We start from the raw sequence: 25,301 nt of genomic DNA on the forward strand, positions 1-25,301 counted from the left end.
ATAATCTGAATACAGGAAACAAAAAAAGAAACTTGACATCCAGCATTAGAAACTGGTGAAAAATTGTTTGACAGACATTACTTACAATGACGGATGACAAAGAAGACACAATTTATGGATATCTTCTTTAATACTGTAAAGGCGACAGTTCCGTACAGAACCTTATACCATTGTCAAGCAGGACTGAATGAGGAACATTGTACAGAATTCAGTCTTGCTTGACAACGGTATAAGGATCTATACCAAAATGTCGCCTTTACAGTATTAAAGAAGCTGTTATCCATAAACTGGTGAAAGTTCGAAAGTCCTTTCTCAAAACTAAAGCTGTTAAGTTATCGACACAAATCTTATGTGTTATAGGAAACACACCAAACTTGACATCCAATGCTAGAAGCTGATTCCAGACCATAACCCATGGCGCCAAACCCAAGTTCATAGTGTTAAGGTAATCAAGTGAAAATGACTAAATTTGAAATTCTTTACCACATACTGTAAACATTAATAACGAACGCGCTCATAACGAACAGACAGATACAACAAACTTATGTTTTAGGTCCCGGCCATTTGCAGTATATATGCTGTACGTATGCTTTTAACAAACTACGGTTATAATAAACTAATATTAGTGGTCCCTTTGAGTTCATTATAACTGTAGTCTACTGTACTATTTTCACTGTATTGAGGACCTCCTGACCAATTTTTAGACCAAACCATAAGTAACCTTCATAAATACCCCAACCTAAGCTCTTTTTCTGTTGTGCATTTCAGATCTTTTAACAGAAAACACAGCTGTGTATCATTGCCTACTAACTATACAACTCAAAAGAAGTTAAAAAACACCCAATTCTTTCCTATGATTATTCTGTCCTGCCATGACAGATTAACTATATAAAGAAAGAAAGAATCAGTGATCCTTAACTTCTTCTGAGTAGTATATTATTGAAAGATTTGGATTTAGCTACATCTTTCCTCTACCACTCAATCTCTGACAACAAATTTAACTTGTACGTAGTTTTGATAAAAAAAACACTTTGTCAACTTTTCAATGCCACATTCAGCAATAAAGCCACCAGTATATAAAAAATCACAAACAAAATAAACTTGGACCAATAAAATATAAAATTAACACAAACAACCTTCTTGCAGGTCTGCCCTTTGATAGTTTAGGGATTTCAACATAATACCTTGTTTCCATAAAAGTGTTTTGGGCCATTACAAAAATATGGAATAGTCTTCTTTCTACGCAACTTTACATAAAAAATCACCAGCTGAATTACTGAAAATTTCTGATCACATTTAGCAAATAGTCAATGCTCATTTCACAAAAAAATTTGCTTTCTTGAAAGTGTACCTTATTCACCAAAGTCATCCCAATCCTTGACACAGTGTACAAAAGGCATTCTCAGTGTTTCTTACCACTCACAACACTGATCAATCAGAAAACCAATTCTTAAGCACAATTCTTTTTATTTTACAGCATATTTAACAATATACATCAGATTCGTTAGTTTACCAATAATGTACACCATCCAGGTTGAACAAAATTAAACTCTCAGCACTCTCAGCGTAATGGGAGCATGATCTCTTTATGTTCCATGTGGGATTCAATGTCTGTGGGACTCAATGTCCATGGGATTCAATGTCTACAGGATTCAATGTCTACAGGATTCAATGTTTACAGGATTCAATGTCTGTGGGATTCAATGTTTATGGTATCCAAAGTCTATGGGATTCAAGGTCTATGGGATTCAATGTCTGTGGGATTCAAAGCCTATGGGATTCAATGTCTGGGGTTTGAAGTTCAAGAAATGCTGCTGTATCATCACAGACTAAATGTCAATGATCTCAATACACAACAGCATAACAACACTCGTTGAAACTTGTCGACCAATCAGAACCCTACATCCTCCATGAGTAATTACACAGTCTCCCAACATGTATTTAAATTTACTGCATTGGCATCTGAGATCATTTTTGTTTCCTACCAATAGCATTTAATGTTACTGTCCTAATTCTATTTGGAAATATTGTTAGACGATTGATAATCTGAATGCGGAAAAAGCCCATTCATTGCTACACCTACTAGCACTTCTATAATCATCCTGACTAGAAGTACGTCGGCATATCCTTTATTGCCTAGTCTTCTACAGCTTTGTAATTCTGACATGTCATCTTCTCCTTTGGTGTCATACAGATCCAACAGAATGAACAACAGCTGTCAACCAACTGGATCTAGTATGAGAAATTATTTTTATACATGCAAATGATAAAGCAAACCCAGCTGAAGTAGGTGATGTTAATATTGAACAAACCCATATCATGACCTCCATGTTCAACATGGGAGGAAAGCCCTAGGTTACCGTGGTCGCAGCTACTTATGACTTTGGTGGTTAACTGTATCTGTTATAGGGGGTAATAACTTGAAAGACGGTGTCATAACTTGATAGTGGGGCGCCATTACATTGAAGTGGGACATCATAACCTGATAGGGGGCATCGTAACCTGATAGGCATCGTAACATAATACTGGGGCATCATAGCCCAATAGTGGGGCATTGTAACCTGATAGAGGGGCATCAAAACCTGACAGTTGGGCATCGTAACTTTATAGTGGGGCATTATAACCTGATTGTGGGGCTTCATAACTTGATAGTGGGGAATTGTAACCTGATTGTCTGGCATTATAACTTCATAGTGGGGCATCGTTACCTGATCAGGTGTATCATAACCAAAAGTGGGGCATCGTAACCTGATAGTTGGGGATTGTAACCTTGTAGTGGGGCATCGTAACCTAATAAGGTGTATCGTAACCTGATAGTGGGGCATCTTAACCTGATAGTTGGGGATCGTAACTTTATAGTGGGGCATCGTAACCTGATAGTTGGGGATCGTAACTTTATAGTGGGGCATCGTAACCTGATAGTTGGGGATCGTAACTTTATAGTGGGGCATCGTAACCTAATAATGTGTATCGTAACCTGATAGTGGGGCATCGTAACCTGATAGTGGGGCTTCGTGACCTGATAGTGGGGCATCGCAACTTAATAGTGGGACGTCCCAAATTGACAGTTGGGTATCATAACTTGATAGGGGATCATCTCTAATGGATAAAGTGACGTCCTAACTTGACAAATGGCGCTTCATACCTTAACAATTGGGCTTCAGAACTTGACAGTGGGGTCTCATAACTTGATAGAGGGGTGTTATAAAACAATGGGGTATCCTTAACAGAAAGCGGTACACTGCAACTTGATCCCATGGTGACATAAATTGACAGAGGGACAACAGCATTGAATTGTGGGACATCAGGACTTGCTGTCTTGGCTACATTGTTGCAACATTACACATTAAAGATCTCTTTCCATGCAGTCTTGAAGGGGGGTGGGCTCATTTGTCTGAGACGATTCACTTTACTCTTCAGATGGCATGCCAGAAACCACACAACTAAACCTTTGATTATTCCTAAGTTATCTGATCATCATTATCATTATTATTGTTATCATCAACCCTGTAAATAACAGAAGAGTTTTGTAACATCTTACAAGTATTTGATCATGTCGACTCTGAATAACCAGACACTAATATCTAAAGTTACTGTTTCTTTGATTAACTGTTCATAGCACTTGTTAAGGAGAATAAAATATGGAAAACTAAATCTCCTGCGATCATTAAAATCTCCATCCAGGACACACAGCTGAAATGACATACAATCAGATCAACAAAGTCCTCAATAAAACAAAGTGGGAAACTAAAATTGAGGATGACCCAAATTGGCTTCTCCCTATCTTTATATACACAAACAAGTTTCATCCTGGTTTAGAGTCTTGCCTTCATTTTAAGTTATTTACACCTCCTAAAAACAATAAAGAAAAATAGGAAATTGGTTCTGATGTTCGTATGTTTTTTCGGTGATATCAGTTACCAACTCTCATGTTATATCAAATGTCACAGATCTTGACCAGCAGCCCTGTAGTAACCACTGCTGCAGAGGAAATTCTTGTATCCTTCACAGAACATGTCTCTGGTTCCTAGTCACAAATAAAGTCTGACAGAACATCAGGACATCTTCATCTGGAACAGTATCCTGGGTATCTTGTCACATCCAATACCTTCCTCTTCAGAGAGCGCCATAGTTCATCTACACGGCCTCATCAGCCAAACTGACTGATTCCAAAGCAATGCTATCTCAGAAACAGGACAAAGAGCTGACTGACCAATCACAAACAAGTACTATCCCAGGATGCAATGTTACAATTTGCTATCTGGTCAATCACAAAAAAGTACTATCCCAGAATGCAATGTTACAATTTGCTATCTGGCCATTCACAAACAGGTACAATCCCAAAATGCAATGTTACAATTTGCTATCTGGCCAATCACAAAAAAGTACTATCCCAGGATGCAATGTTACAATTTGCTATCTGGCCATTCACAAACAGGTACAATCCCAGAATGCAATGTTACAATTTGCTATCTGGCCAATCACAAAAAAGTACTATCCCAGGATGCAATGTTACAATTTGCTATCTGGCCAATCACAAACAAATACTATCCCAGGAACTGAGAGGCTTCAGACGCTTGTCCTTTCTTCTTTCTTTGATAATTCTTGGGTGTTGTTCCACTTTGTCTTTACCCTTTTCCGCAATACGCGACAACTACTTGACGTTCCGGGAGAGGCAGCAGCACTACCATGTACATCGTCCTCACACTGCCATCCAACAAACACTCACAAGATGTGAATGTATCTCCCATCACAATGATTATCGACATCATGACAAATAGTATCAAAACACCTTTACAAAACCAGGCACATGCCATACAAAAATAACAGCAGTAAATCTGAAAAGAGAATAGACTTGAATCTATCTTGTCCCAAAACCATACTGTACCTACTGTGTCAAGCAGCAGTATACAAGTCCATTCATTTCCAGAAACAGGGCAGCTTGTGACGGAAGGGGAACAACTCTGCCTGGTCATGTGAAGAAGGGAGACAACTCTGCCTGGTCATGTGTAGAAGGGGGGACAACTCCACCAGACTGCATGTGAAGATGGGTGACGCAACTCAGTTGATGAGTTCCACATTGATGTGAGACAGATCAATCATGTGTCTGGAAACAAATAGGTTGTGCCAGTGAGTGGGAAGGGTTATATCCTATTTGTACTGCTGAAGCTATATCACTGGTACAACTGTATATCACAGTTGCAAGACTGTCCTACATTGCAAATTAAATTCCTCCCAAACCATGCAGTTGAAACACGTACTCGCCCTGTAGGACAGGCATGTCTCCTCTCTTTTTTGCCCTGCACAAGCTGCCTCTCGTCAATACGAGCAGATTTGTTTCGCATCAAAATGTCTCCCAAAACAAGCACATGTATGGTGCTGACAACCCGGGGTAGTGAACAGGGATGCAGAGCTCCAGATAAGCTGCGTATCTGCGTGAAATACGCATCAGAAATGCAGAAATACACAGTAAAATATAATCCAAGCGTATCAAATACGCAACGAACATTACAGATACGCTACAAAAATAAAACTTGTGCGTATCATCAAAATATTGTGAAGTAACCCTGCATATTCGATTAGCAAATCAGCAACTTATTTGGAATAATAAACGGGCATTCTGTCAACCTTGCCAAACTCCACGATGACAGTTACATCATGATCATTTGCCATCACACTTTCTTGTGGAAGTATCGTGGTATTTTTGAGTCCTATAAAGCTCTCGAACCCACACAACACCAGTTTGCAGGGACTAGATGAATAGTGTTTTTAAATATTTAACTTAAATACCCACATGTGTAAAAACTAGTGGGTAACAGAAATTTGAATACGCAGGTAGAATTACTGATACCCAATGATTTTAAAATGCATGGGTAAAATACCCACAACACCAAAAGCTTATCTGGAGCTCTGGGGATGTATATCCCACTCTGCACCATGAAGTGCAACTTGGACCAACCAACCTGTGTCAGATTTTATAGGAAGGAAATGAAATACTTTGAAGAGTTGACAACTTTATTTTATTTAGGTTGAGAAAGATCTCATCTAATCCTTTAATATGTTATTTTTCCCCGTTCTATTTCTACAGCTGAGTTAACTGTAAACATAACCACAATGGTGCAATGGTGAGGTGAAATGGGGTTTAACGTCATTGCATTCAGGATTATTGCACTATGTAGCTATTTGTTTGTGAGTTTGTCTCTGTGTCCATGTGCAAGGGACGAATGACGTTTTTATTGTGATAATCCAGTGAGATACCATGCTACAGTTTAACATGGATACACCACTCAGACACAGCATACTGACTCCAAGCTGACCAGTCCTTGTTTTATCCCCTTAAGGCTGAGAACCAGGCAGGGTAACAACAAGTTCCATCTTTTACCGTCTTTTGGTATGGTGTGGCCAGAGGATTGAACCCCGAACCTTAAGCTCTCCGGGCTGAGGCTTTATCCACTAGACCAGGGAGGCAGTTCAATGGGGCAGTAATCGGTGCAGTCTTACCTGTTGTATCTCTTTGAGAAGGTGGTAGCATGATTGGAGTTACAGAACTTGATGGTGGCCTGCTTATCCGCTTTGACCAGAGAAATGCTCTACAAGAAAAACAGGAAATTATATATGGCTCTATTGTGTTACATCACAGCGTATCCATGAAGATCCGGCGTAGAATAGATCTTCAGCAACCCATGCTTTCCGTAACAGTTTATTGTGGGAGGAAAGCTTGAAGTGATGCAGGTCTTAGACGTTTACCACTTTGGTGAAACCTACGAGCACAGGTATGGCAAACTGGGAATCGAACCCACAATCACAGGTTTCTGGCGTGCCCAAGGGATGCAACTCTGCACAGCAAATTGCGGCGCCTTAGACCATTGGACCACCTGTGCCCCCACAGTACTTTAGGCGACTGAGATTCCAGTGCCCCTAATTGTCAAGTAACGTTTTCATATGTTGTGAAAAGCATCAATGTACTTACAAATCACATAATGATTAAGCCATGCCTTTCAACAATCAGTTGGTGGCACACATGCCAATTGTTTTACAATACAGTATATAACCCTGTGACTCACCTCCACTGGGCCAACAGTTTTGCACAGCTGATCTAGGACCTTTTGGGATGTGGATGCTGACAAGTTAGTTATCCGTACGGTCTGCGCACTATTCATCACAATTTTCTGAAAGAAATAAAAAAAACTTAATAAAACCTTCTGTCTTGTTTCAATTTTGCTTGTTTGCTGCTTTATGCTGTTGCCATCAATATTCCAGATACACATATCACAGTGGCCTGAAAATATTTCTGGCTCAGGCAAACCAGTGACTGACAGAATGTGCATAATGTCCCACAGTCCTGGCCGAACTGCTATAGTCATAGGGACTACAGTCCGTTTGGTATCCCTTGGTCGAGTAACAGTAGAAACATGGAGGCGTTGTATGGCCACAGTCGTTGACGAGATAGAGCAACGTTATTGGTCATGAGATGGACAACGGCCAGCAAGTCCAACCTATAATAGTGGCAGTCGGTTCAGGCACCAGCAGTTCCGACGACGAGATCTATGGCATGAGCAAGTCAGATTGCGACTGAAATTATCTTGAGAGGGCCCCTCTAACGCTCTGTCATTTCCCCTACCACAGAACGTGCAGTGCATGCGTGCTTGCGCTGTGCCTTCCACGGTTTGTCCCCCCTACATGTCATGTACACATTTCTATACAAAATTACATGATAGTTTCTTAAAGAACTTCATCTGTCATGGGTCTTAAAATAAACAAAATTCAGATTTTGTTGGGTACAGGGTATTCATGGTCAAGTACCGTATTGATGTTTCATACACTTTTCTGGATTTCGAGTTATTTTGCAATTCATCGTTCTCATTTGGAGTCAAACGGACTGTAGTAGAAATTTGCCATTATTTAGGGTTTTGCTATATGTTATCATTATAAGGACTAGTGGGCTAAAACTGTTAGTTTCTATCGCTATGCCATGCCTTCCAGAGAGATTTATCTAGATCGGCTCAGATACTGATATTCTGTCCCAAGTTAGCAGCAAATGTCCAAAAAAATTGAATTCCCAAATTTGAATTTTCATGCTATTATAGTTATAACTAACATTGTGGCTTTGTAGAGACGACTGTATTTCACGAATAAAAAGATAAAAAAAAGTTGAATGCAATGATATTATAAGTCTTAAAATATTTAGGGTACCTTGCTTGGAATCCTTTATCAATCCTGCTTCAGGGTACAGTGACATGCAATCAGTCAAGCCAGTCACAACCAAATTAACAATCACATCCAATTTAGTCGCCTTCCATGACCATTAATAGGGTGCTTGGGACTCCTTCTAACCTATATGCACATTGGGTTCTTATTTCCAAAAGACCAGTTTCTTCAATTACCAAGTCAGTGCTACTCCTTCCAATTATCATGATCAACAATGCAATTCTAACTCACCCGATTCTGATTTCCTACTGGTTGAGCAACTGCTCCACGACCTCTGCCTTGACCAGTGATACTTGCAGCACCTCGTCCTCGGGCGACAACTTTTCTTGTCTGACCTTCACCGTCACCTTGTCCCTGCACGACTGACCTTGTCTGAGGTGGTGAAGTTATCACTGTATGGTTGTTGCCTGCAGGTTCACCTTGACCTTTGTTTCCAGGGGGAGTAATTTGTCCCCTTCCACCTCCATGCATTTGACCTCTGCCACGCAAGGGTCCACGAACATTGGGCTGACCTCTCATATTGGGCTGACCTCTCATATTGGGCTGACCTCTCATATTGGGTTGACCTTTCATGTTGGGCTGACCTCTCATGTTGGGCTGACCTCTCATGTTGGGCTGACCTCTCATGTTGGGTTGACCTCGCATGTTGGGCTGACCTCTCATATTGGGTTGACCTCTCATGTTGGGTTCACCTCGCATGTTGGGCTGACCTCTCATATTGGGTTGACCTCGCATGTTGGGCTGACCTCTCATATTGGGTTGACCTCTCATATTGGGTTGACCTCTCATATTGGGCTGACCTCTCATATTGGGCTGACCTCTGCCCCGCATCCCATTAGGTCCCATCATATTATTATTCCCTTGCATATTCCCTCTCATGGGCATCCCTCCCCTTCCTCCCATGTTGGGATGTCCATAGCCCCCACGATCAGGTCCCTGCATCATTCCCTGCCCTCGGCCTCCAGGTCCCCCTCGACCCATAGCCTGACCTTGACCTCTATTTGCTGGACCTTGACCCTGAAATCCAGGTTCATGAAATCCTTGGTTCTGGTTTCTCATCACCTCATTGTTGACTTGTCCATTCGGACCTCCCTGATGATGGCCTCTTCCTCGAGCATTCATCTGCCCTCCTCTCATCTGACCATGTCCTCTAGATTGACCTTGACCCCTCATCTGTTGACCTCTACCAGCATTCATCTGCTGGTTTCCCTGCTGAGACATTCTGGTATTTTTAGCATGAATAGGTCCATCGCCACTCATTTGACGTTTCACGCCAACATTCTGCCTTCCCTGGTTGTCCATCTGCCTCGCGATCTGCTGTGACTGCTGGTCACCCATCCCACTTGACATCTGACGCATTAGCGGTCCTTGCTGGTTCCCTGACCCCGATAGTCGACGGATAGGCTGACCTCTGCCGATGGTCTGGTTGGCCGGTCGGCCTTGTACTGCTTTAGGCTGGACTGCTGGAGATCCTATTGCCTGTATTGGCTGACCTTCTTGTATGCCAGTGTCTTGCCCCGAATCAGAGGAGGGGTCAGCAATGTCATCAATTGTCATTCCTGTGAGAGAAACGGAGTGAGCAAACAAAGTTATTTTCAAGCATGGAAAAACCTTACCAGTGAAGTTCAATCTTGTTGAATCTTGCTGGCAAAAACGCAATCGTATACTATACTACACAGCAATTTTCTAGCAATATGATAGCGGTCTGTAAATTAGGGAGTCTGGACCTGACCACTTCAGGGATTGATATCATGAGTATTGTTTGTTTGTTTGTTTGTTTGTTGTTTAATGTCGCACTCAGCAATATTCCAGCTATATGACGGCGGTCTGTAAATAATCAAGTCTGGACCAGACAATCAAGTGATTATTATCATGAGCATCGATCCACACAATTGCGATCGATGACATGCCTCAACCAAGTCAGCGAGCCTGACCACCCGATCCCGTTAGCCGCCTCTTAAGACAAACATAGTCGCCTGTTTCCATGAGTATCGATCAACGCACTTGGGATATGATACATGAAATCAACCATTTCACCAATACCGACCACCCGATCCATGTAGTCAGTCGCCTTTCACCACAAGCATAGACTGCTGAGGACCTATATTCCTACCTGGAAAGGCCACAGGTCATTCAATGTTTTCAAATGTGACCCAGGGTACTCATATGGATGTTTAGGTGCCATTAGGACTGTAACTGTGCCAATGGCACTCTTATACAATCAATTTAGAACCTTGCCCTCCATGCTGGTCTTGCGTGAACACATGGATAAATCACACATAGTGACGTCCTGATCATCATCGGCCTTATGACAACATGGGAGACATGAGGTACTGGGGACCAAGAAAACACTTTAAGTTTATTACATGGAAGACTGGAGACCTTTAGTGGCCTGGGACTGCTGTAGGTCCACAACGACCCAAGCGACAAGATGCCTATTGTGACCCAGGACTGCTGTAGATTTATCACAACATAGGAGACTGGGGGCTTACCAAGATTCAACCAAGTATGTGACATACGATGCCGGTGCTTGGGACCTTCTCTAACCACAATCTCCACTGGTCCACAATACAGGGTTCTGGGGACCTATTCTCACCCAGGATCTCTACTGGTCTACAATGCAGGACATTGACACCCATCAGTGAATCTTGGAAGTTACCTTTCTGGGCCAGCTTCTTCTCAAGTTCCTTCCGCCGTCGGACTGCCTCCAGCCGACGCTTCATCTCCTTCTTCTTGATAATCTCTTCTCGCATCCGCTTCTGTACCTCCAGCTTCTTCTTCAACTCCCGAGTTTCATCATCCATTGGCTCTTCCTGTAAATGAATGAGAGAATGTGATGTGTCTAATGCTATATCACTGCTGGGCACACCAAAAATAGGTGAGTTGAGGTGAAATGGGGTTTAACGTCGCGTCCAAGGTTATATAGCGACGTGCGTGCACTTGTGTGTGTGTGGCTGCTTGTACTAGACCGGACTGATGCCGATTTATAGTGCTAGCTCACTAAGATACCATGCCGCAGTTTAAGATGAATACCCCACTCAGACACAGTATACTGACTCTGAGCTGACCAGTCCTTGTTTAGCCCCTTATATTATTAATGCCGAACAACAAGTACCATCTTTTAACGTCTTTTGGTATGACGTGGCTGGGGATCGAACTCCGGACCTTCCGCTCTCCGGGCAGACGCTCTGCCACTAGACCACGGAGGCGGTCCACCAAGAATAGGTTTCACACATTGTACCCACGTAAGGAATCCAACAGGGGTCTTGGTGTGACAAGCGAAAGGCTTTAACAAGGCTAGTTGACTATTCTAGTAGTGAGTGAGTTGGGTTTCATGCAGCTTTGAACAGTATTTCAGTTACATCACAGTGTCCTTTGTTTGTTTAAAGCTGCACTCAGCAATATTCCAGCTATGTGACGATGGACTGTAAATGATCGAGTATGGATCAGACAATCCAGTGATTGACATCATGAGCATCAATCCATGCAAATTGGGATACGATGACATGCATCAAACAAGTCAGCAAGCCTGACCACCAAATCCCTTTAGTCGTCTCTTTTACGGCAAGCATGGGTTACTGAAGACATATTCTGAAGACCCAGATCCTCACTGTCCTATTCTGGTTCAGATTCATAAAGTAACATCAATGCTAAGGAAGCAAAATGGCTCCCTAACTGCGGAAGCTATGTTTGCAAATGGGTCCAGAGTTTGTGTCCCAATATAATGGGGACATAATACACTGGTTAATGGGGAATGTCCTCAAGCGCTTATATAACCACTGCAGCACAAGCAATGATCTTCCTGACAACTGCACACCACATAACTCTGGCTAAGGCTGGATTTCAGTACAGCTTGGTTTCAAGGTTTTAGGTAAAAAAATCTTTGTTAAGTGGGAATTAAATATTCAGATTTCTTTTATCCTCTTCAAAACATTATTTCAATATCTTACCATGTACACAGAGTTGATGAAGTAGGTTTTGTCAGTCTTATAGTATAATACCGTGCGCAAAAAGGTTTCGTGCTGAACATGTAACAATTTTTTAAACAAAGTGAGTGAGTTGGGTTTAACACTGCCAGTTATATCGCAGCGTGTCAGCTTAATGTGGGAGGAAAGCCTGAAGTGATGCAGGTCTCAGATGTTTACCACTTTGGTGAAACCCACGAGCACCGGTATGGTGCAATCAAACCTAGAAATATAATCGGGGTGAACCGGGATTCGAACCCACAATCACAAGTTTCTGGCGTACCCAAGGGATGCAACTCTGCACAGCGAATTGCTGCGCCTAAGAGAACTGGGCCACCTGTGCCCCTTTTTAAACAAAGCATTGCCTTACCTCAACAAGGCTTTTAGCCTGCTTTGGGCCAGTCATGCCTTCCTCCGATGAGGTGGATATTCTCTTCTGTGGCAATGGGGTGATCACCTTCAGGTTAGAGTTGGTGGTCTGGATCTTGTTCTGAGTGAACATGGGCTTGTTCTGAAGCCTGGAATAAACACACCTTTTAGTTTAGTGGGAAATACCAACAAGAATTGAAGAACATTGTGCTCATCCTTTAGCTGCAACCAAAAATCTACCTTCCTCCTGATTTACAAAATATCCCATGAGCAATGTTTGAAATAAGGTGAGGTGAAATGGTGTTTAACGTCGCGTCCAAGATTATTGCACTTATATAGCGACGTGCATGTACGTGTGTGTGTTTGTGTGGCTGCTTGTACTAGTCCGGACTGATGCCAATTTATAGTGCTAGCTCACTGACATAACATGCCGCAGTTTAACATGAGTACCCAACTCAGACACAGTATACTGACTCTGAGCCGACCAGTCCTTGTTTTAGCCCCTTAATGCAGAGCGCCAGACAGGGTAACAACAAGTACCATCTTTTAACGTCTTTTGGTATGACGCGGTCAGGGATCGAACCCCGGACCTTCCGCTCTCCGGGCGGACGCTCTATCACTAGACCACGGAGGCGCTCTGTTTGAAATAAGCACCTGCACAAAGACCTGTGGCAGGTAGATCTAGTGCCGTGCCCTTAGTTTCAAATCTGCATGATCCTCATGGCCCGCAGTAACGTGTCAATTTGTTTGTCTTGTTAAACTGCAAATTTTTAAATGAGGGCCTGAAGAGTTGAGTCAGGGCCTGCAGCTTCTAAAGTCTGTGGGTCCTGGCCTGGCCTGGCAATAAACTTTATTCAAACACTGCCCACAAGCTACGAGAAATTACAGATTATCTCTTCCCAGTGAAAGACTGTAAATGTCTAGCCTTCACGAGAGAATGACAATTCATGAAGGACAGACGGTCCTTAATTCGGAGTAGATAGCATTATTCTTTGTGGTTGAGAAAATGCTTTTTGTCACAAGTAGAAACGTAAGCTCAAATCAACATACTGTTGGAATGACATCACATGAAATCGTCATACCGTGAAGCCCTACATAGAATTAACCATGAGACTTCCATTCCCCTATACCTGTGACATGATAGTTACACAATACATGCTACATGTTTTGATGTCCACAGATGAAAAAGCTGCCAAGTTACTCATAATGAAATGGAACTTGATCAGTTTCATCAAAGCACAATGACTACATCAGAATATGACCATGAAAAGTTATATGGTGCTTCCTTAGGCAAGTGACTTTACCCATGAAGATCCCAGTTAGAATAGGTCTTCAGCAACCCATCAGTGTCCAGAGAAGCATCTATGCTTGTCGCAAGAAGCAACTGACAGCTCCGGGTGGTCAGGCTCACTGACTTGGTTGATGCATGTTATGGCATCCCAATTGCGTAGATCGATGCTCATGATGTCAATCACTGGATTGTCTGGTCCAGACTCAATTATTTACAGACCTCCATTATTTGGTTGGAATATTGCTAAATGCAGTGTTAAACAAAAAACTGACAAACAAAGTAAGTGACTTTGTTGAAATGTGCCTCTGTTCACCCAAAAGCAAATGGGTACCTGGCTCTCCTAGACACCTTAGGTTGTATACTCCCTAGGGAGCTGAGAATACGAGTACCCTGATCCACCGGCTGGCTATGAGCATACCAGCAGCCATGGAATTAGGCCTGACTGTAAGGCATTAATTATTATTATTCATAGCTAAAATGGATAGAATTATCATAAAAACGCCCGCATGTTATCAGAAATGAGAGGGCCACTGTAACTTGATAATGCCCTCATATTACTTGACGACGGGCCATTATCAAGCCCGTTGTTAGGTGACGTCATAGGGTAGGGATAGGTGACGTAACGTTCAATAGTGACGTCATCTGGTTTGTTCTATGAAGTTTCCATATTTGTAAAAGTGGGTCAGTGACATTCGTGTTGATTGCAGTATATGTTTCAAAACCGATATTGTTGTTTATATTTATTTGATAACAAATTCCATCCATTTTAGCTATAATAAAGGTAACGCTATTTTTCAGGGCATTATCATTTGCAGAAGCCCTCGGTCTTTTCAACTGCCCTCCTTCGTCGGGCAGTTAAAGGGGAAGTGTACACGCAAAAATCACTTTCTTTCTTTTTCTAAACAAAACGCAATTTTAGAATTAGTTAGTATCTGTGTTTGAAAATATACACTCATTTTTTCCACAGTGAAAGTAGGAAGCTCACAATAGTGTGAAAGTGATATGCCGTTATGAGGCCTTCGTTTTACGAGCGAAATAGGCCTGAGTTATCCCCCTTAGATTATGACGTAATTGGTGCCAATTCAACTGGGTCCCTGTCTATTCTCAACGCAAAAGATATCAAGGACCAGTTTGCGGTAAAACAACATGGTCTACGACACACTCCGGCGCAGTGGTGTCTCAGCATAACACAGTTCTGGCTGGCATCTGAGAAGCTAGAATCACAAAACTGTACCTACACCACGTGAAGCGGCTCTAACAAAGCATGATGACGTCATAATGTTTATCAATTGGCACCAATGACGTCATATTGCAAGGGGCATAAGCCATGGTGTTTTTGTTATGGAAATAGAACACTTGGTAAATGTGAAAAATATGAATCGTTTTAGTGCAAAAAATATGTTAATTAAATATGATGTTTTTATATTTTTGTCTATGACACTTCTATGTTAACACTTTTAATGTGGAAAGAGTACAAGAAAAAATGGTTCATTTCCGTGTGAACTTGCCCTTTAATGGAAGGCCTCAAGCTTCTGCAAATGATAATGCCCTGAAAAATAGCGTTACCCTTATATTAATGATCATTATTATATACACACCTATTTCCTGCACTTCCCTGCTGCCCTATTCTTCCCTGTTGCTGAAGGCGATTTCCAGTCTGACTTGTTTGAATTTGCTGGTTGTTATGCCCTAGATGACCTCCAGACTGCTGATGGCGCTGACCCTGAACTTGACCTTGACCTTGACCTTGAAGGCCATGGGGTCGCATTTGGTGTCGAGGGCCTCGAGGTTGGAATCCTGTTTGCTGTTGAAAGTTTTGAGGTCTGACATTTTGTTGAACGGGGGACCTGTTGAAGTTCTGGTTTGGATTTCGGTTCACGATTGGCTGATGTTGGTTTGGAGCACGGTTGAAGCTGTGTATCTGCTGGTGTTGGAGATGCTGTTGGGGGGGAGGAGGCATCAGCTGTTGCTGTTGGAACTGCTGGTTGTGGCCTGGTTGCTGGAAGCGTTGCTGCTGGTTGCTGGTGGTCGGAATAATGGAACCTGGCTGCTGTTGCTGAACCAAGGGCTGATGATACCTTGGCTGACCTGGAGTGAGTGAGTGAATTTGGTTAAAGGCGCTGTGGGTGAGGTGAGGTGAGGTGAGGTGAGGTGAGGTGAGGTGAGGTGAGGTGAGGTGAAGTAAGTTTAATGTCACGTTCAAAGTTATTGCACTTATATAGCGATGTGCATGCATGTGTGCTTGCACTAGTCAGGACCAATGCTGATTTTATAGTACTAGGCTGAGATACCATTGCGCAGTTAACATGAATAGCCCACTCAGGCACATTAGACTGACTCCGAGCCGACCAGTCCTTGTTTAAGCCCCATAATGCTGAGTGCCAGGCTTTTCTGGATGACTCTGCCGGGGATCGAACCTCAAACATTCTGCTCTCTGGGCTGACCCTCTACCACTTGACCATGGCAGCGGTCTAAAGATGCTTAAACTGTGAGTGAGTGAGTGAGTGAGTGAGCGAGTTGGGTTTAACCCCGCTTTTAACATTATTCAAGTTATATCACAGCGTGTCAGCTTTATGTGGGAGGAAAGCCGGTAGAGATGCAGGTCTCAGACGTTTACCACTTCAGTGAAACCCACGAGCACGGGTATGGAGCTGACCAACCTAGAAACATAATCGAGGCAAACTGGGATTCGAACCCAAAATCATAGGTTTCTGGCATGCCCAAGGGACGCAACTCTGCACAGTGAATCACGGTGCCTTAGACAACTGGGCCACCTGTGACCCCGTGCTTTGAACAGTATTGTCACCAGTAGCATGATATGTAATCTTAGGACAAAAGCCTGAAGTGATGCAGGTGTTACATGTTTACTACTTTGGTGGAACCCACAATCAAGGGAAATCCTAGAATATTAACAGGGCAAATATGAAATTCAAACCCATGATCATAGGATTCTGTCCTGCCTAAGGGGAATAACTCCGCACAGCAAATTGTAGTCCCATAGACTGGCCTGGAATCCAAGAAACCTATTCCACTTTCGCAAAAAGTATTAACTGATTATCATAATCATCATGTTGTTGGAAGCAATTGTAAAATTGTCCTCAATATATGTCAGGAACTTGAAATGTCCAAATGTCTTCACATTTTACAAAGCAGAAGTGAACTGTCTTACCTGGGGGTCCCTGGGGTGATAGTAGGGGCCTCGGCTGTGCCGGGTGAGGGCTGGAAACTGACAGCAGTGGCTGGGGCGTCTGGGGGTATGGCTGGTGGAAGCCAGGTGCTGCAACAAATAATTGGTAGAGTTAGGTTGAATTGAGCGGTATTTCAATCATCAGGTGTGTCAGCTTGATGTGAGGGAAAGTCCAGTTGATGCAGGTCCTAGATGGTGATCACTCTGGTGAAGCCCATAAGCATGAGTTTGGTGCTGACTGACCCAGGATTGTAATAAAGGCGAACCTGGGATTTGAACCCATGATTAGCAACGCTCCACATTGTCGGGGTCTGTTGTAAGGTAAATCTCACGAGTCTGATAGTCTGATTCCCATTGCTACACTAAGTCAGTACCAGACAATCCAGTGATTGACATCATGGGCATCAATGCAATTGGGATATGATGACATGCAATCAACCAAGACACCAATCACTGGTTTGTCTGGTACAGAATAGAGGTGAGGTAAAATGGGGTTTAACATCGCATTGAAGATTATTGCACTTATATAGCGACGTGCATGCACATGTGTGTTTGTGTGGATGCTTGTACTTGTCCGGACTGATGCCGATGTATAGTGCTAGCTCACTGAGATACCATGCCACAGTTTAACATGAATACCCCACTCAGACACAGTATACTGACTCCGAGCCGACCAGTCCTTGTTTTAGCCCCTTGATGCTGAGCACCAGACAGGGTAACAACAAGTACCATCTTTTAACATCTTTTGGTATGATGCGGCTGGGGATCGAACTCTGGACCTTCCGCTCTACCACTAGACTACAGAGGCGGTCTCAGAATATTTAGAATTTGATCAATTACAGGTTGCAGTGATACAGCTGGAATATTGCTATCTGCAGCGTAAAGAATAAACCAGCTTACCCCCTGAGTGTTGTGGATGAGAGGGTTGGGTCATTAATGGCGGTGGCTGACTGGGGCCTGTCTGCATGAGAGGCGTGACCATAGGCTGGGCATGTGGGGGGCCAGTCTGCTGGGAGGGATAGGATCCTTGCTGGGGCGGGTGGTGCTGTGGCTGCTGCTGCTGTTGGGGCTGATGTTGCTGCTGATGTTGCTGCTGATGCTGTTGTTGATGCTGTTGGTATTGGGGGTTCTGTGCCGTGTGGACTATAATTAACAGAGACATTCATTGAACACATTGAAGATAATTCAAAAACATATTATCAGAAATTAGTAAAATCTCAATATTTTACAGTTGTATACTTATCCTGCATTACTCCTGCATTCACTGCTTACCTTACGACAACAAGGACAGTGCAACAGCGATGGTCCTGGGTGAATAATTAAAGTTGTTGTTCTGAAGTCCCACTTTTACTGACAACCGCCGCTGTCCTGTGACCTTGATGACACATAAGGTCACCTTCTCCACACAATTGCCTGTCGCCCGAGATCTTAGAAAAACATACTTTTGAGGCCAAAGTGGGGATGAAGTCTGCGACAGGGGGCCTTAAACATTGTAATGCAGGATAAGTATACAAATGTAAAAAATATTTAGATTTTACTAAATTTTTTACTTAACCTGCATTATCCTTAATGCATCTGTATCGGACAGTTTGGAGGCGTCTAAACCTTCAGAATACAGAAACCTCAATTATTCACACCGGGAAATACGACACCAGTTGGTCGATAAATCGTGAAGCAGAAAAGTTCAGAAAAATGCCATTACGGGAGGGTTGTTCAAATATCAAATCGATTGAACATAGGAATTAAAGAGAAATCCCTATATACATTAAATAAAAAAGAAAAGAAAAGCTAATCAGTTAATTCTTTACTGACAACATCATAGAGCCGGCGATGACAAACAAGATTGTCTAATATTCTTCCACTGGCAGAAACCGTGCGACTGGAAGTCGGCTGGCTCTGCATAGAGCTAAAGTACTCACGGAAATGAAAAAAACCCTGTTTTTCGACCTCAGATCTTAAATTATTGCAGTTAATATACAAAATATGTAAATATTCAAACAACTAAATTAGTACTAATTGGGCCGTGGCACAAATACAGTGTATCAAATGTTTTTATGCCTTTTTACACGTAAAAGTGTGTAAAAATGTGAATAAAACAGACTATTGTGAAACAGGGCATATGTCAATTTGGACTTAGTTTTATTTTTAAATGTTGAAAGTGCAGACAAATTACCTCCTGTAAAGTACATTTTGTATTGTTCACTGAGATCAAACTAGCAAATCCAGACTAGTACTTTTCGAGTTGTTTTGTTATTTCGTATTTACAGCTACGTAACACTTTGTGTCGATTTTTAAATTGAGAAAAACAGTTTTTTTTCATTTCCGTGAGTACTTTAGTTCATTATTTGCGTTGGGGTTTGGTAAACTGCTGTGCTACACCCAGAGGGCCTAAACATGGCACGCATTCGACGTCCTCAAGAGTCACATCGCGAAGATAATGACTAATGAAAACTGTGTGTGACCTCCAAATCTGGTAGTAGATTTTAGCAATAAAATCCCAGAATAACACGAGATGTAATGTTCCGTGCGTTCCATCCTCAAAGAGAACCCGGGTGATGTCGATCACGTTGTTCGCTCACCCCTGCCGCCATGGCTGATGTCAAGAGAAACATTGTTTTGTTGGTGAGGTTATAAAATGAGGATGCAGAGAGGGGCTCAAAGGGGGGAGGGCCTTGCAAACCTTGAAGTAGAACGTTCAAGTCCCAAGCAGGTGGGTGGAACTTGGCCTTCTGATCCTCAAGCCTGAATGAGCGTAGTAGGGCCTGTAGTTCCCTGACCTTAGTCATCTTGTGATTTTCCGGAACTGCTAACACTGAGTTAAGTGCAACCAAATAGGTAGTTATGGTGCTACCTTTCAAGTGTCTTAGGGTACGCAAATATAGGAATCTCCATTTAAAAAGCCAGACGAGTCAGACCAATGTTGACGCACTCGCTAAGACTGCGATCTGCTTTGGTGTGTAGTGCCTCCTGTATCAGAAGGCTTTAGGCGCAGGTGTAGGCAAAAACACCCCTGGAACTGCGATAAGCTGATCATGTGTCGGTTGCGTAACCAGGTACACTGTAAGCCCTAGGGCTGATGTCACTGTAGAGGCCTTGATTGGTAGACAGACGCTGCGCTCGGCCCAGGTTTGAGACACAATGCTCATCGGTGACGACTGGATCATTGAAGAAGCGCTTAGACCATTGTCCAATTAGTGTTCGAGAACGGTGTTGACGAATGAGCATGCATCTGCTGCGCTGGGTATTTTGGAACAGTGCTAAGCTGATCATGCGTCAACTGTGTAACATTGCGTAACTGATGTTATTGTGGGGGTGCTTGGGTAGGCGCTGTGCTCGGCGCAGGTAACTGAGACACAATGCTCATTGGTATTGACCGGATCATGGCTTACATCTGCGCTTCCCCCATCAAAGCGTCTTGAGACACTGGTGCTGGTGCCGGTGTCACAGATTTAGCCGATCTGGATGTCTTAGGTGGCTGAAACTTTGGAGCAGTTACGATACTCACAAAATCCTCCGGTATTGTTGATTTCAGCGAATGGTGCACTTCTGCAGTCACAGTTACGAAGATAACGGCTGCGTGGTAATCAGGGATCCGGAAAATTTAAAATCCCAATCGGACATTTGCATTTAGGCCACGCCCCCTTCAAATAGCGTATTTTAGGACAACTTTTCACACACATTACAAGTTGTTACGTATTCATAATATGATGAATTATGAATTGTTTCAATTTAAATTGTTTATTCACCGGACAATTAATAACAAATAATATCATTTTAGATATACATGGAAAACATACGTTTGTTTCTGTTATAATAACGATCTGTTAACGTAGTGAATGGTCTAATTAATATTCATGAGTTGTATTCATGAGTCTGCTCAAGTGTAACATTTGGATCGAGCTATTATCCAATATTTGGTTATCACGTGACCTCACGGGAAAAGTTTTTTTTTAAACTAAAGATTATTTAAAAACAAGACAGATAATATAATCACAAATAATAAAATATCGTTGATAGCAATAGTTATTTGAATACTTTTTTCATCTGTTCTTAATTATTGACCATAAAAAAATGATATCGATCATCACAAAAAGCAAAATGGCGGTCAATCAAGATTCAATATACGACTAGCTACTGAAAACAATAAAATCTGCAAATCCTCATTGTATGTCAACCAAGTGAAAGTCGTTAGTCACGACTTACAAATGATCGTCCAGACTTTGAGGGTTTGGCAGATCCGCTCGACTGATCTGCATCGGTCGACTGGCTGTCGTCACGCTTTCGCTACTTGTCTGAGGTTATGTATCGTAGCATTGTGAGGATAATGAGGTACATTACTTACTTACTTACTTATTTTGGAGATTTAACATGCGCTTTCAGACTGATGTGTATTTCGCATACGGGCCCGGCCAGGCCATTTAATGTGTTTCCGAAAGGGGTGAAAGTGGTCTGTGCAACCCAAGAGGGGTGTTTAGGGGTTGCTTATATAGAATTTGGGAATTTTGAGATTTGGAATAGATGCCGATAGGGTTGGGGAGGAGAACTAAGGGAGCTGGGTATGGTGGATGTTTGTTTGTTTATGTGATTTTGATTTGGTAGATTATATTGTTTTTAGATGCGTTTTATTAGTTCCGTTTTGATTAAGAATATGCCTAAGGCCTTGAAGTTTTCTAGTTTATTTTGTTGGTTTAGTATTGCTTCTAGAGTGAGAGCCTTGTTTAGATTGAGGGTGGTTTGTAATGCGGTTCGATGTGTTAGGTAGTGTGTGCAGTGGATGAGTGCATTTTCCGGGGATTCTGGTTGTTTGCAGTGTGGGCAGTTACCTGTAGTGTGTTTTTTTATTTTATTTAGGTGGTTATTTAGGTTGGTGTGTCCTGTTTGGAGTTTAGTGATTACTCTGTCGATTTTTTTTGATGGATGGAGAATTTTTGGTTTGGTTAGTGGTTTGCTGAGCACTTTTTTGATTTGGCTATTTGAGTTTAGATATAGGTTATGCCATTTTTTTGTGATTTTTGGCTTGTTTACACTTTTAATTTCTGATTTTGAGATGGGTAAGTTTAAGCTTATTTCTGGGATTTTGAGGGATAGTTTAGCTGCTTTATCGGCGTTTTCTTTACCGTATATTCCTACGTGGGAGGGTATCCACAAGAAGGTTATTTGTTTGCCTGCCTTAGTTAGGTCGTTGGAGCTTTTAAGTGTTTGATTTATTAATTTAGGTCTTTTTTTGGTATTTTTGTTTTGGAGGACTTGCAGTCCACTTAGGGAGTCGGTAAGTATTAGGATTTTTTTTGTGGTTTTTGAATTCTTGATTATGGAGGGCTGAGGCCATTAGTTCTGCCGTAAATATTGATTGGTTGTTTGGGAGTCGGAAGGATTGTGTGGTTTTAGTTGGTTGTGTGGTATGGACTCCGATGATGCAAGGTATTTATGTACAGTTGTAAACACCTTTCACTCAAATTAACAAGATGTTCTCAGTAATTAATCCTCGATAAATCAGTCCGGTAAGCAATATTTTAAACCAGACATTTGAGATTCCCAATAGGACATGTCCGGCGCATATGACGGTTTCCGGACCCCTGGTAACACAATTCAAAATGACTGCGAACAGCATACATGGCGGGTAAAAGTCTTTTTACGCCTAATTAATTCACATTAAACTACTCAACATGGTGAAAGTAATATGAAAAGAATACATCACCCATCGCAGATCAATTTTAGAATTGTAGACGAAAACTGAAGGTCAACACAGCGTGACAAGCAGTGATGTGAAGAAGGTGACCTTAGGTGTCATCAAGGTCACAGGACAGCAGCGGTGGTCAGTAAGCGGGACTTCAGAACAACAACATTATTTCTTCACCCAGGACCATCGCTGTTGCACTGTACTTCTTGTTGTCGTAAGGTAAGCAGTGAATGCATTAAGGAGTAATGGAGGAGAAGTAAAAAACATGTCATTTTGTTTACAGTTCACACTCACCTATCTCTTTGAAAATGCAACTTCACTTTAATGACATTGTACGGTTGTGTATCAGTGACTGAAATCTTGTAAATAGTCAAATCTGGTCCTGAACCAGTCGTATGACATCAAGAGCAACAATCCGTACCATCAAGCTATAGCAATATTCCAGCTATATGATGGCGGTCTGTAAATAATCGTGTCTGGACCAGACAATCCAGTGATTGACATCATGAGCATCGATCCACACAATTGGGATCGATGACATGCATTAACCAAGTCAGCGAGCCTGACCACCCCATCCCGTTAGTCCCTTTTACGACAAGCATGCAAAGAACATAGCTATCCAGCAATGCTTGTCATAAGACACAACTAACGGAATCGGGTGGTCAGACTCCATGAAGATCCAGGTTAAAATAGGCCCTCAGCAACACATGCCTGCTGTAAAAGGTGACCATGTTTGCTGTAAGAGGCGACTAACGGGATCGGGTAGTCAGGCTCCCTGGCTTGGTTGATGCATGTCATCGTATCTCAATGGTTCGGATCGATGCTCACGATGACAATCACTGGCTTGTCTGATCCAGACTCGATTATTTACTGACTGCCATCATATAGCTGGAATAATTGCTGAGAGCGGTATTAAACAACAAACTACCAGAACATCTGTTGTCACTATTCAGACTTGTAATGTTTCAGTGTAAACCTGAAAATGACACATCGACCAGAAGTCCCATTTTGCAAAGACACAAACTCTAATCATCAACAGTGGTTGGTTGGTTTGTTTGTTGTTTAACGCCGCACACAGCAATATTCCAGATATATGATGGCGGTCTGAAAGTAATCGAGTCTGAGCATCGATCCATGCAATTGGAATCGATGACATGCATCAACCAAGTCAGCGAGCCTGACCACCCATTCCCGTTAGTCGCCTTTTACGACAAGCAAAGTCACCTTTTACGGCAAGCATGGGTTGCTGAAGACCTATTCTACCCCGGAATCTTCACGGGTACGTCAACAGTGACAGCTCCATACCTGGATATGGCTGTGATACTTGATGTTGAGGAGGTTGGTACTGGCCCTGCACCGGAGCCTGGGACTGAGGTTGCCATGATTCGGATGCTGGAGGCTGGAAGGGGGATACCTGTGGAAAGACACAAATGATACAAACCAGTTAGCGTTGTTTTACTCTGCAGTAAGCAATATGCTAGCAATATCACACAACTGCTAATAAATCACTGAGTTTGGCTCAAAAAACTTTATTTTAAAACAAAACCATGTTACATTTAAACCTCTTCCCACCTGTTGAAGAATACCCCCCAAACCTCTTCTCACCTGTTGGAGAATACCTCACAACATCCCCCAAATGTCTTCTCACCTGCTGAAGAATACCCTCCAAACCTCTTCTCACCTGCTGAAGAATACCCCCCAAACCTCTTCTCACCTGCTGAAGAATACCCCCCAAACCTCTCTCACCTGCTGAAGATTACCCCCCAAACCTCTCTCACCTGCTGAAGATTACCCCCCAAATGTCTTCTCACCTGCTGAAGAATACCTCACAACATCCCCCAAACCTCTTCTCACCTGCTGAAGAATACCCCCCAAACCTCTTCTCACCTGTTGAAGAATACCCCCCAAACCTCTTCGCACCCGTGGAGCAACATCCCCTATTTCTCACCTGTGGAGCAACACCCCCTATTTCTCACCTGTGGAGCTACAGCAGCGGGCTGGGGATGAGGCATCTGAGGCGGCTGATACACATCCGCGGGGCCTCGCTGCGTTGCCCATGATGTGTTTGTTGATGCTGGCTGGGATGCTGGTGCCCGTGCCCGGAAGTGGGGGTTAATAAGAATCTTCCTGGACGAGGGCTGCGAGGACTGCGGAGGCTGGGTGGAGGAAGGCAGTGCTGGCTGCTGACTGCTGTCAATACTGGGGTGAGCTGCATGTGCAGAGTGAGGCAGGACATGAGATTGAAGTGGCGGCTGTTGATGCTGGAAAAATAGAGAACAAATATTCCCAGGTCATAGATGTAACAGGTAACATGCAAAAACAAAATCACAAGATAACCACAGTCCGTATCCACTCTCCATCAAATGGCACCAGTTCTCTATCTGGTATATATGCATGCCAAGTTTCATGAAAAACAAGAGAATGGATATTGACCTCAGTTCAAACCCAATTAAGTCTCAGTCCATTTTCCTCCCAAAATATACCCCCAAATCATAAAAATGAAATATCCCTTTAAAGGTACAGACACAAATTCACTGACTGATTGACACCTGTGAACAGTTTCATGAAGGATAAACACAGGGTTTGGGAGTTTTGCTCCGG

At 42.7% G+C, this 25,301-nt stretch overlaps 1 protein-coding gene across 2 annotated transcripts in view; it reads right to left on the reverse strand.

Moving 5' to 3' along the window:
* Positions 1–257: 257 nt before the first annotated feature.
* Positions 258–25,301, reverse strand: part of LOC139470325 (RNA-binding protein 33-like) — a 36,685-nt gene continuing 11,641 nt past the window's right edge. For both annotated transcript variants that reach the window (XM_071252696.1, XM_071252695.1), the window contains exons 9-19: positions 24,677–24,961; positions 24,006–24,114; positions 17,921–18,163; positions 17,003–17,110; positions 15,432–15,921; positions 12,544–12,691; positions 10,868–11,021; positions 8,440–9,767; positions 7,065–7,169; positions 6,502–6,590; positions 258–5,107 (exon numbers count right to left, since the gene is read on the reverse strand). In XM_071252696.1, coding sequence (XP_071108797.1) covers positions 5,062–5,107; positions 6,502–6,590; positions 7,065–7,169; positions 8,440–9,767; positions 10,868–11,021; positions 12,544–12,691; positions 15,432–15,921; positions 17,003–17,110; positions 17,921–18,163; positions 24,006–24,114; positions 24,677–24,961 — 3,105 coding nt within the window. In that variant the 3' untranslated portion in view covers positions 258–5,061. The remainder of the gene's footprint in view (positions 5,108–6,501; positions 6,591–7,064; positions 7,170–8,439; positions 9,768–10,867; positions 11,022–12,543; positions 12,692–15,431; positions 15,922–17,002; positions 17,111–17,920; positions 18,164–24,005; positions 24,115–24,676; positions 24,962–25,301) is intronic.

Source organism: Haliotis cracherodii, unplaced genomic scaffold, assembly GCF_022045235.1.
Source record: "Haliotis cracherodii isolate W230 unplaced genomic scaffold, xgHalCrac1.p SCAF_20, whole genome shotgun sequence".
NCBI classification, from domain to species: domain Eukaryota; kingdom Metazoa; phylum Mollusca; class Gastropoda; order Lepetellida; family Haliotidae; genus Haliotis; species Haliotis cracherodii.